The sequence below is a fragment of the Oncorhynchus keta genome, chromosome 37 (genome assembly GCF_023373465.1).
Source record: "Oncorhynchus keta strain PuntledgeMale-10-30-2019 chromosome 37, Oket_V2, whole genome shotgun sequence".
Taxonomy (NCBI): domain Eukaryota; kingdom Metazoa; phylum Chordata; class Actinopteri; order Salmoniformes; family Salmonidae; genus Oncorhynchus; species Oncorhynchus keta.
In genome coordinates, this window is record NC_068457.1 from 5,676,062 (window position 1) to 5,689,464 (window position 13,403).

The 13,403-nt window shown below is 43.1% G+C and overlaps 1 protein-coding gene across 3 annotated transcripts in view; it reads left to right on the forward strand.

Moving 5' to 3' along the window:
• ankrd10a (ankyrin repeat domain 10a) overlaps positions 1-13,403 on the forward strand; it is a 38,771-nt gene that overhangs the window by 1,679 nt on the left and 23,689 nt on the right. For 2 of the 3 annotated variants that reach the window (XM_035754910.2, XM_035754912.2), the window contains exon 1: positions 8,077-8,476. The exons of the other annotated variant lie outside the window; for it this stretch is intronic. In XM_035754910.2, the coding sequence (XP_035610803.1) occupies positions 8,279-8,476 (198 nt within the window). In that variant the 5' untranslated portion in view covers positions 8,077-8,278. Of the gene's footprint in view, positions 1-8,076; positions 8,477-13,403 lie in introns of those variants that run through there. 3 annotated transcript variants of the gene reach the window in all.

Genomic DNA, 13,403 nt, shown 5'->3' on the forward strand with positions numbered 1-13,403 from the left:
CATGTAAAGTGTTGGTCCCATGTTTCACAAGCTGAAATAAAAGATCCCAAAAATGTTCCATAATTATGCACGAAAGGCTTATTCCTCTCAAATTGTGTGCATACATTTGTTTACATTCCTGTTAGTGAGCATTTTAGCCCTTGTCAAGATAATCCATCCACCTGACAGGTGTGGCATATCAAGAAGCTGATTAAACAGCATGATCATTACACAGGTGCACCTTGTGCTGGGGACAAAAGGCCACTCTAAAATGTGCAGTTTTGTCACACAACACAACACAATAATGAGGCTATATACAGGGTGTACCAAAACCACGTACCAGCAGGGGTAAAGGTTAGTCAAGGTAATTTGTACAGTAGGGGTAAAGTGACTATGCATAGATACAGTTGAAGATGGAAGTTTACATACACTTTAGCCAAATACATTTCAAATCAGTTTTTCACAATTCCTGACATTTAATCGTGGTAAAAATGTATCGTCTTAGGTCAGTTAGGATCACCACTTTAATTTAAGAATGTAAAATGCCAGAATAATAGTAGAGAGTGATTTATTTAAGCTTTTATTTCTTTCATCACACTCCCAGTGGGTCAGAATTTGACATACACTCAATTAGTATTTGGTAGCGTTGCCTTTAAATTGTTTAACTTGGGTCAAATGTTTCAGGTAGCCGTCTACAAGCTTCCCACAATAAGTTGTGTGAATATTGGCCCATTCCTCCTGACAGAGCTGGTGTAACTGAGTCAGGTTTTTCTATGGGATTGAGGTCAGGGCTTTGTGATGGCCACTCCAATACCTTGACTTTGTTGTCCTTAAGCCATTTTTCCACAACTTTGGAACTGTGCTTGGGGTCATTGTTCATTTGGAAGACCCACTTGCGAACAAGCTTTAACTTCCTGACTGATGTCTTGAGATGTTGCTTCAATATTTCCACAGAATTTTCCTGCCTCATGATGCCATCTATTTTGTGAAGTGCACCAGTCCCTCCTGCAGCAAAGAACCCCCACAACATTATGCTGCCAACCCCGTGCTTCACGGTTGGGAGGGTGTTCTTCTGCTTGCAAGCCTCCCCCTTTTTCCTCCAAACATAACAATGATCATTATGGCCAAACAATTCTATTTTTGTTTCATCAGACCAGAGGATATTTCTCCAAAAAGTATGATCTTTGTCCCCATGTGTAGTTAAAAACCGTAGTCTGGCTTTTTAATGGTGGTTTAGGAGCAGTGGCTTCTTCCTTGCTGAGTGGCCTTTCAGGTTATGTCGATATAGGACTCGTTTTACTGTCGATATAGATACTTTTGTACCTGTTTCCTCCAGCATTTTCACAAGGTCATTTGCTGTTGTTCTGGGATTGATTTGCACTTTTCTCACCAAAGTACGTTCATTTCTAGGAGACAGAAGACGTCTCCTTCCTGAGCGGTATGAAGGCTGCGTGGTCGCATGGTGTTTATACTTGCGTACTATTGTTTGTACAGATGAACTTGGTACCTTCAGACATTTGAAAATTGCTCCCAAGGATGAGCCAGACTTGTGGAGGTCTACAATTTATGTTTTGAGGTCTAGGCTGATTTCTTTTGATTTTCCCATGATGTCAAGCAAAGAGGCACTGAGTTTAAAGGTAGGCCTTGAAAGACATCCACAGGTACACCTCCAATTGTCTCAAATTATGTCAATTAGCCTATCAGAAGCTTCTAAAGCCATTACATCATTTTCTGGAATTTTCAAAGCTGTTTAATTGCACACTTAGTGTATGTAAACTTCTGACCCACTGGAATTGTGATACAGTGAATAATATGTGAAATTATCTGTCTGTAAACAATTGTTGGAAAAATTACATGTGTCATGCACAAAGTAAATGTACTAACCGCCTTGCCAAAGCTATAGTTTGTTAACATGAAATTAGTTGAAAAACAAGTTTTAATGACTCCAGCCTAAGTGTATGTAAACTTCAGACGTCAACTGTTGTAAACAGTGAGTAGCAGCAGCGTAAATAGAAACGGGGGTGTCAATGCAAATATTTGATTAATTGTTCAGCAGTCATATGGCTTGGGGGTAGAAGCTGTTAAAGAGGCTTATGTTTCCCAGTGATGTACTGGGATATTTATTTTTTTATTTCACCTTTATTTAACCAGGTAGGCTAGTTGAGAACAAGTTCTCATTTGCAACTGCGACCTGGCCAAGATAAAGTGTATTAATTCGACACATACAACAACACATGGAATAAACAAAACATACAGTCAATAATACAGTAGAACAAAAAAAGAAAAAAAGTCTATATACAGTGAGTGCAAATTAGGTAAGTTAAGGAAATAAATAGGCCATGGTGGCGAAGTAATTACAATATAGCAAATAAACACTGGAATGGTAGATCGGCAGAAGATGAATGTGCAAGTAGAGATACTGGGGTACAAAGGAGCAAAATAAATAAATACCAGTATGGTGATGAGGTAGGTAGATAGATGGGCTGTTTACAGATGGGCCATGTACAGGTGCAGTGATCTGTAAGCTGCTCTGGCAGCTGGTGCTTAAAGCTAGTGAGGGAGATGTGAGTCTCCAGCTTCAAAGATTTTTGCAATTCGTTCCAGTCATGGGCAGCAGAGAACTGGAAGGAAAGACGACCAAAGGAGGAATTGGCTTTGGGGGTGACCAGTGCGATATACCTGCTGGAGCGCGTGCTACAAGTGGGTGCTGCTATGGTGACCAGTGAGCTGAGATACGGCGGGGGTTTACCTAGCAGAGACTTGTAGATAACCTGTAGCCAGTGGGTTTGGTGACGAGTATGAAGCGATGGCCAACCAACGAGAGCGTACAGGTCGCAATGGTGGGTAGTGTATGGGGCTTTGGTGACAAAACGGATGGCAATGTGATAGACTGCATCCAGTTTGTTGAGTAGAGTGTTGGAGGCTATTTTATAGATGACATCACCGAAGTCGAGGATCAAATCAAATCAAATGTATTTATATAGCCCTTCGTACATCAGCTGATATCTCAAAGTGCGGTACAAAAATCAGTAGTAGAATCAGTACGATGGTCAGTTTTACGAGGGTATGTTTGGCAGCGTGAGTGAAGGATGCTTTGTTGCGATATAGGAGGCCGATTCTAGATGTAATATTGGATTGGAGATGCTTAATGTGAGTCTGGAAGGAGAGTTTACAGTCTAACCAGACATCCAGGTATTTGTAGTTGTCCACGTATTCTAAGTCAGAGCCGTCCAGAGTAGTGATGCTGGACGGGCGAGCAGGTGCGAGCAGTGATCGATTGAATAGCATGCATTTAGTTTTACTTCCGTTTAAGAGTAGTTGGAGGCCATGGAAGGAGAGTTGTATGGCATTGAAGCTCGTCTGGAGGTTAGTTAACACAGTGTCCAAGGAGGGGCCAGATGTATACAGAATGGTGTCGTCTGCGTAGAGGTGGATCAGAGAATCACCAGCAGCAAGAGCAACATCATTGATATATACAGAAAAGAGAGTCGGAGAGAAGAGAATTGAACCCTGTGGCACACCCATAGAGACTGTCAGAGGTCCGGACAACGGGTCCTCCGATTTGACACATTGAACTCTATCAGAGAAGTAGTTGGTAAACCAGTGTCGTGGCAGAATCAGAATTCTTTAGGTAACATTTATAAATACGATGTTTTATTCATTTTATAGCATGCTTATGTGGAAAAAGTTACTTGGGCCCAGAGAAGGGAGAGGTCTGGTTAATCTTATCTGTGGTTATGATGTCGTTTAGAACCTTGAGCGTGGCTGAGGTGCACCCATGACCAGCTCTGAAACCAGATTGCATAGCGGAGAAGGTATGGTGGGATTCGAAATGGTCAGTAATCTGTTTGTTAACTTGGCATTCGAAGACCTTAGAAAGACAGGGTAGGATAGATATAGGTCTGTAGCAGTTTGGGTCTAGAGTGTCACCCCCTTTGAAGAGGGGGATTACCACGGCAGCTTTCCAATCTTTGGGAATCTCAGACAATACGAAAGAGAGGTTGAACAGGCTAGTAATAGGGGTTGCAACAATTTTGGCAGATAATTTTAGAAAGAGAGGGGCCAGATTGTCTAGCCTGGCTGATTTGTAGGGGTCCAGATGTTGCAGCTCTTTCAGAACATCAGCTATCTGGATTTGGGTAAAGGATAAATGGTGGGGGATTTGGCGGGATGCTGTGGAGGGTGCCGGGCAGTTGACCGGGGTAGGGGTAGCCATGTGGAAAGCATGGCCAGCCGTAGAGAAATGCTTATTGAAATTCTCAATTCTAGTGGATTTATCGGTGGTGACAGTGTTTCCTAGCCTCAGAGCAGTGGGCAGCTGGGAGGAGGTGCTCTTATTCTCCATGAACTTTACAGTGTCCCCAAACTTTTTTGAGTTAGTACTATAGAATGCAAATTTCTGTTTGAAAAAGCTTGCCTTAGCTTTTCTAACTGCCTGTGTATATTTGTTCCTAACTTCCCTGAGAAGTTGCATATCACGGGGCCTATTCGATGCTAATGCAGAACACCACAGGATGTTTTTGTGCTGGTCAAGGGCAGACAGGTCTGGAGTGAACCAAGGACTATATCTATTCCTAGTTCTATTTTTTCTTTGAGAGGGGCATGCTTATTTAAGTTCGTGAGGAAGGCACTTTTATTGAATAGCCAGGCATCATCTACTGACGGGATGAGGTCAATGTCATTCCAGGATACCCCGGCCAGGTCAATTAGAAAGGCCTGCTCGCAGAAGTGTTTCAGGAAGCGTTTGACAGTGATGAGGGGTGGTCGTTTGGTCGCAGACCGATTACGGATGCAGGCAATGAGGCAGTGATCCCTGAGATCTTGATTGAAAACAGCAGAGGTGTATTTGGAGGGCGAGTTAGTTAGGATGACATCTATGAGGGTGCCCGTGTTTACTGATTTGGGGTTATACCTGGTAGGTTCATTGATAATTTGTGTGAGATTGAGGGCATCAAGCTTAGATTGTAGGTTGGCTGGGGTGTTAAGCATGTCCCAGTTTAGGTCTCCTAGTAGCACAAGCTCAGAGGATAGATGGGGGGCAATCAATTCACATATGGTATCGAGGGCACAGCTGGGGTCAGAGGGAGGTCTATAGCAAGCGGCATCAGTGAGAGACTTGCTTCTGGAAAGGTGCATTTTTAGAAGTAGAAGCTCAAATTTTTGGGTACAGACTTAGATAGTAATACAGAACTCTGCAGGCTATCTTTGCAGTAGATTGCAACACCTCCCCCTTTGGCAGTTCTATCTTGGCAGAAAACGTTATAGTTAGCAATGGAGATTTCAGGGTTTTTGGTGGTTTTCCTAAGCCAGGATTCAGACATGGCTAAAACATCTGGGTTGGCAGAGTGTGCTAAAGCAGTGAGTAAAACAAACTTAGCAAGCAGTTAGCAGGGGCTAGCAGTTAGCAGACCGGGCAGGCAAGCTAGCAGTTAGCATACCGGGGCCGGCAAGCTAGCAGTTAGCAGACCGGTTTAGCAAGCAGATAGTAGGGGCTAGCAAGTTAGCCTTTGGGGGACGTTGCAATGGGGGTAAGTCTGTTTTTGCCTCTTCGTGTGGTGGTGTCGATAGACAAGTCATGGAATTAGTAGGGTTCCAAGTAGCTCTAGGTAGCTAGCAGGCCTAACTGGTTAGCAGAATGGGTCTTCAGCGGGCGTCGCGCCTGAGGGGCCTGTTGGAGTCCTCGGGCAGATTATGTTGGTAGTCGCTGGTGCGCGATGAGACAAGGATATCCCTACCGGCCAACCCCTCCCTAACCCGGGGGACGCTAGGCCAATTGTGCATCACCCCACGGACCTCCTGGTCGCGGCCTGTTATGACAGAGCCTGGGTGCAAACCCAGTCTCTGGTGGCACAGCTGGCGCTGCAGTACAGTGCCCTTAACCACTGCGCCACCCGGGAGGCCGCTGATTAACTTTTTGAGCATCTGTGGACCCATGCCAAATCTTTTCAGTCTCCCGAGGGAGAATAGGTGTTGTCGTACCATCTTCACAACATTCTTGGTGAGTTTGGACCATGATAGTTTGTTGATGATGTCGACACGAAGGAACTTGAAACTCTCGACCGCTCCACTACAGCCCTGTCGATGTGAATGAAGGCCATGTTCGGCCTTCCTTTTCCTGTAGTCCATGATCATCTCCTTTGTCTTACTCACGTTGAGGGAGAGGTTGTTGTCCTGGCACCACACAGCCAGTTCTCTGACCTCCTCCCTATAGGCTGTCTCATCATTGATGTAGGCCTGAGGAGGCACCCCCGTGTTGAGGATCAGCGTGGCAGATGTGTTGTTGCCTACCCTTACCACCTGGGGGAGTCCCGTAAGGAAGTCCAGGATCCAGTTGCAGAGGGAGGTGTTTAGTCCCAGGGTCCTTAGCTTAGTGATGAGCTTTGTGGGCACTATGGTGTTGAACGCTGAGCTGTAGTCAAAGAACAGCATTGTCACATAGGTGTTCCTTTTGTCCAGGTGGGAAAGAACAGTGTAGAGTGCGATTGAGATTGTGTCATCTGTGGATCTATTGGTGCGGTATACAAATTGTAGTATGTCTAGGGTGTCCGGGATGATGGTGTCTTGAGCCTTGTCTAGCCTTTCAAAACACTTCATGCCTACGGGGCGGTAGTTATTTAGGCAGGTTACATTCGCTTTCTTGGGCACAGGGACTATGGTGGTCTGCTTGAAACAGACACTTGCCAGTTGGTCTGCGCATGCTCTGAGTACACATACTGATAATCCTTCTGGCCCCGCGGCCTTGTGAATGTTGACCTGTTTAATGGTCTTGCTCACATCGGCTACGGAGAGCGTGATTACATAGTCATCCGGAACAGTTGGTGCTGTTATGCATGCTTCAGTGTTGCTTGCCTCGAAGCAAGCATAAAAGCAGCTCACAGATGGGTTTCCCTTTATAGTCTGTAATAGTTTGCATAGTGGGTCTTCTTATAAGTGTCCGTATTAGTGCCCCTCTCCTTGAAAGCAGCTGCTCTAGTCTTTAGCTTGGTGCGATTTTGCCTGTAATTCATTGCTTCTGGTTGGGATATGTACAGTGGGGCAAAAAAGTATTTAGTCAGCCACCAATTGTGCAAGTTCTCCCACTTAAAAAGATGAGAGAGGCCTGTCATTTTCATCATAGGTACACTTCAACTATGACAGACAAAATGGGGAAAAAAAATCCAGAAAATCACATTGTAGGATTGTTAAAGAATTTATTTGCAAATTATGGTGGAAAACGGAAGAGTTGTTGTCTGTCCTTTTGCGTTTTGATGTTGACACTGCCTAACAAAGTTCTGTTAGGATAATAAATTATCCCGTATGAGCTTTGTGCCAAATACATTAAGTTGTTATAGGTGTCAAGCTTATGGGCATGTTGCAGCAGTGTGTAGGAGGGAGGTTCGTAGGTGTGAGAAATGTGATGAAGGGCATGAGACAAAGGAATATGTAGCATTGGGGAAAATAGTGGTATTTGTTAATTGTAGGGTTGCCCATGGGGCTGGGGATCAAAAATGTCCGGTGTAAGAGCAGCAGATTTCCAGGGTTAGAGTAGTGCAGAAGTTGTTGTATGCTGAAGCAATGAAGAAAGTAGAGGAAGATGGATAAAGGAGGAGGGATCCTGAGAGGAGTGGTGTGAATAGTACAGCTGTACAAGGATAGGCCAACAAGTGATATGTTTCAGTAAGATTTGATTTTTAGCATTTCTAGCAATGGTTATCAACTGTACTGCAGGGATAGAATGTAAGTCGCAGAAAATTGAGGTTGTGGTGGCAGCTGCAAGGAGGTATTTGGATATGCAAGACTGGACGTCAGAAGAGTTACAGGGTATGTTAAGTGGTGGTATCCCATCCTTTCAGGCTGTTGGCCTGAGGTAGGACTAAATTGATTTAAACAGTTGAGTAGGATGGTGAGTTTTTAGTGAGTGTAGGGTTAGATGGTAGGGTATTTATTTATTTGTTTATTCATATTTATTTATTTTTTAATTCTCCAGCAAAGTCTAAGGGACTTATATTCCAGTCTAGTAGGTGGCGGTAATGCAACCTTTATTGGATGCCAACCGCCGTTAAACCTCATCGACAAAGTAGAAGATTTAACAAAGGACTCCATGACGGGTTTTGATAGAACCAAGCAGCCAAGAAAAAACAGTCCGTGTTTTGCGATTCGCGCCAAGTTGAAAGCGCGAGCTCTCATCTCTTCCTTTCCTTTGTGTATCACTTGTGCATGTTCCTGTAGGGGCGTGCGAAGCGGGTTAAATTCTTGGCGACTAAGGCAACTTGATACGGCTACTTTTCTCCCAAACATCTGTACACACCGTATCGCAACCATGTCCGTCAGCGTAGAGTCTGGATTTTCAAACGACGAGGTGCTGAACATTCGTTACCCTCTCCACCGGGCGTGCAGGGATGGAGACGTTGTTGCTTTGTGTTCGCTTCTTCAGTGCACCACAAACCAAGCAGACCTCATCACGGAAGACTCCGTCTATGGCTGGAGTCCCATTCATTGGGCAGCACATTTTGGAAAGGTAGCTTGCAAACATTCTAAAACTAATAGAGATTATTCATATTGTCACATTGTTAGCAGGCGTAAATCTAGCAAGAAATGCTATTATCATTTTCGAAAGAACTGACATAGTTAGATTTTCCGATTTGTGATGCTAATCCGATACTTAAATGGTATGTATATTTGTATCAATGTATCTAAAACGTTACAATGTAGCAAGCTGTCTAACTGAACAGCGATTTACGTCATTTGTCTCAACACTCATAAGAATGTTTTCTAATATTTTCTAATTGTTTGGTGTTTGTTCATCTCCATAATCTGAAATCAAATGTTATCACCTAATGTCGTGAAACGTGCGTGCGTTCACACCTGAAAGCAAAGATTGTGTGAATGTACAGCGATGTAATATCGACATTGATTGTCCTAATAGTGCATTCGGGCTGCTGTTGAAGCCTAGTTGTCAGTATTTCAGTTGGGCCATAGCGCTAACGTTAGTCTTCCCGAGAAAGTAGCTAGTCTTCCCGAGAAAGTAGCTAGTCTTCCCGAGAAAGTAGCTAGTCTTCCCGAGAAAGTAGCTAGTCTTCCCGAGAAAGTAGCTAGTCTTTCCGAGAAAGTAGCTAGTCTTCCCTTCCTGTCAGTTTATTTCAGGAAATGTCCAATATTTTATAAAGCACTGCATCGTTTTCTATTGGCTGTACATGGGCCAATGGCAAACAACCCGCCAACAATATCTACAGTTTAAACAACTTGCACGTACGTACGTACCTGCTCTGCATACTATGCTGTGCTCATGGAACAAACCATTTTCTCAAAAGTCTTTCATGACTGTGGCATTGTTTTATTCAAACTTTGTTTTACAAGTATATCCCATAAAAAATTACGTAACCCCCCCCCCCAAAAAAAAATCTTTCAAACTTTTGACTTGTCTAATTGCAATGTACTGACAGGCTCCCAACTGAGAGCACTGGTACTCACAACTTTAAGAAGTTAAGAACGCAACATTACATTTAGGAGCACCAAAATGTTTTATTTGTATTGGTTGAGATATAGCCTATATGAATTCTAGCTACTTCTGAAGCACATGCTGTGCCCAAGATAAACAATATTTAACTGTGTAAAAGCTAAAAATTTTACGATTAAACAGTAATGTGTCATATGAGGTTTCAACATGTGAAATCACAATTTTTCTATTGCAATACATTCTAGAACATTTACACGACGTCTTTAAGAAGTCAAGTTTCTGATGACAACATGCTAGATCTCCTGAAGAAGCTTTTCCTTTCTTTTTGTGCCCCCAAATGTAGGGATATACTGGTAATGTTACCAGGTTGTTAGCTAGCTAATGAGGTAACAAACATCACTGAACAATGTCTAAAACAAATGGTTAAACTTGCCAGCAATTAGCTTTAGAACAACCTGTGACACGGTTTATGAATAAAGCGGGTTGTTTTTCTGGCCGGGTTACCCCCGTGGGAAGAATTTGAGCCGGGTGAGCCTGCTGGGGGTGAGCCAGGTGCCATGCTCTGGCCTATGGTGTCTGCTCAAAACTCTGCTCAAAACAAAAGGGAATAATTAGTGGTTTCAAAATACTTAAATGATACTTAAGTAGTTTTTGGGCTATCTGTATTCTACTATTTATATTTGACAACTAACTTCTACATTCCTAAAGAAAATAATGTATTTTACTCCATACATTTTCCCTGACACCCAAAAGTACTCATTACATTTTGAATGCTTAGTAGGACATGAATGCTCTAATTTGTTAAACTTATCTTTAGATCATCCCTGGTCTAACCTACTGAATCTGATCTGGCGGACTCACTAAAAACACATGCTTAGTTTGTAAATTATGTTGGAGTGTGCCCCTGGCTATCCGCAAAAAACATAAGGTGCCGTCTAGTTTGCTTAATATGAGGAACTTAAAATTTATACTTTTACTTCTGACAAAGTATATTTTCACAATTACTTTTAGACTTTTACTCAAGCCGTATTTTACTGGGTGACATAATTGAGTAATTTTCTAATTAAGTTCTCTTTTACTTTTACTCAACTATGACGATTGGGTGCTTTTTCCACCACTGCATAATTAAGTGATGAGTAGGATTCTGTTTACATATGGAAAAGTGTTTTAATTTTGAAAAAATTGCTGTATCGGCCATTCCAATGATAACTATTGGACAATAGATGCATGTTTATGGACGATGCACCATGCTGCCTTGTTGACAACATGACAGAGCGGTGCAGATTTCTGTTTGATTTGTGAATGGCGCTCCTCCCTCCCTGCTTTCGCTCAGTGACGTGACGGGCCATTGCTTGGTTCAACCTGGGCCAGCGTAATAGAGCTCCCTCAATATAAAATGCATGCCCACAATCCTCGACAGGAAGAAAAAAAACATTGCGCTGGTGATATGGGTCAGATCTTTTTAAAGGGATGGTTCGGGACTTTGGCAAGGAGGGCCTTTTTCTACTTTCCCAGAGTCAGATGAACTTGTGGCTACCATTTTTATGTCTGTTTCCAGTATGAAGGAAGGTAGAGGTTGTTTTGTGAGCATTGGCTAGTGCATTGACTGGAAGTCTATCTGCTAGCATGCAAAACTACCTCTTAACATCCTTCATACTGGACATGGAGACAAAAATGGTATCCACAAGGTCATTGGACTCTGAGGAAGTAAAGGGCCTAATTGCCAAAATCCTCGAAGTACAGTGCCTTGGAAAAGTATTCAGACCCCTTGACTTTTTCCACATTTTGTTATGTTAGCCTTATTCTAAAATTGATTAAATTGAATTTGACTCATTCTACACATAATACACAAAAAAATACATTCTCCCAATCTATTAGGGAGGTGACCAAGAACCCGATGGTCACTGACAGAGCTCCAGAGTTCCTCTGTGGAGATGGTTGTCCTTCTGGAAGGTTCTCCTCTCTGCAGCACTCCACCAATCAGGCCTTTATGGTAGAGTGGCCAGACGGAAGCCACTCCTCAGTAAAAGGCACATGACAGCCTGCTTGGAGTTTGCCAAAAGGAACCTAAAGAAACTCCGACCATGAGAAACAAGATTATCTGGTGTGATGAAACCAAGATTGATCTTTGGCCTGAATGCCAAGTGTCACAGCTGGAGGAAACCTGGCACAATCCCTTCAATGAAGCATGGTCGTGGCAGCCCCATGCTGTCGTGTTGTTTTTCACCGGCAATGACTGGGAGACTAGTCAGGATCAAGTGAAAGCTGAACAGAGCAATGTACAGAGAGATCCTTGATGAAAACCTGCTCCAGAGTGAAGGTTCATCTTCCAACAGAACTAGGACCCTAAGCACACAGCCAAGACAACGCAGGAGTGGCTTTGGGACACGTCTCTGAATGTCCTTGAGTGCCCCAGCCAGAGCCCGGACTTGAATCCAATTGAACATCTCTGGAGAGACTTGAAAATAGCTGTGCAGCGACGCTTCCCATCCAACCTGACAGAGTTTGAGAGGATCTGCAGAGAAGAATGGGAGAAACTCTCCAAATACAGGTGTGCCAAGCTTGTAGCGTCATACCCAAGAAGACTCGAGGCTGTAATTGCTGCCAAAGGTGCTTCAAAGTACTGAACACTTACGTAAATGTGAGGTTTCTGTTTTTTAATTTTAATAAATTAGCGAACATTTCGAAAACTGGTTTTACCTCGTCATTATGGGGTGTTATGTTTCGATTGATAGAACAATTTAATCCATTTTAGAATAAGGCTGTAACAGAATGTGGAAAAAGTCAAGGGATCCGAATTCTTTCCGAATACATTATGTATATTTTGTCGCATATGCGACCAAATTGGTCACACTAGAGATCTGTGTGTGTCACTGGCAAGGTTCCCCTGAGTGAGGTGGTTTGGAGAAAGTTCCACAGATGTTGGAGAAGGAACAGGGCAGAAGAGGAAAGGAATGAGGCAGTTATTAGTTACTATTGTGCCGAAACAACAAATTAAACAGTGGCGTTCTCTGACCCATGTCCACAGCATGGCCATCCGGACTATCATATCTGCATTTTATCTTAATCATATCGGCACTTCTCAATCTAGAGATGCACGTTAGACAGGAGGGAGAGAGATTGTTTAGTTAAGCCAGTCAGGCATACACATTTTGAACAGCTGCTTGGATCATGTTTTTAAACTACATGTACTGTATTTACCAAGCCCGGTCTTCAAGTGGGACTTTGGTACAATATCAACTATGACTCACGGCCTGGTCTTTGTTGCAGAGCTATTAGGCTACAGGTCCTCCTAGACAACATTATTTGATATGGTGGGGTTAAAGTGTCTTTGTTTGCTAGGAAAACTGCAGTGTGTCCCGCCAAAACTGCTTAGGCTGGGTGTGCTCACTCTTCCCACACAGAGGCTGGCCTGAACATAAGTCAGTGGGAGTGACTGCAGTTGAAGCCCCTATACTGTGACCAAATATGGGCTTAGGTGTCCTCTTCGGTACAAGAAGCTCAATACAGGGGGAAAAAAGGAGACCAACAAGATTAGGGATGGGATAATGCCAGTATCGCAATACTCATTACTATCGCAGCAAGGAAACAAAACACGTAGTGTCTTGAACTGCTTTAGGAAAACAGCCCTAATGTTGGAAACAAACAATTTATGTTGTCACCCAGAGTCCCATTTTCCAAGCTATAGCACACTATTTGACATACCGCAGGTTTTTAAAGGACTGAATCAATCAAATGTATTTATAAAGCCCTTCTTATATCAGCTGATGTCACAAAGTGCTGTACAGAAACCCAGCCTAAAACTCAAAACAGCAAGCAATGCAGGTGTAAAAGCACGGAAGAGTTTGCTCTTCGTGTTTTCATTTTTTGGCATGAAAACAATATTGTGATACTGGTATTGTCCAGGCCCTAATAAAGATGCCACTGTTTGGTTAGTGTGCCTTTGGGGTTTACCTCAAACAAACACACTTTCTTTTGCTGTGGTTTG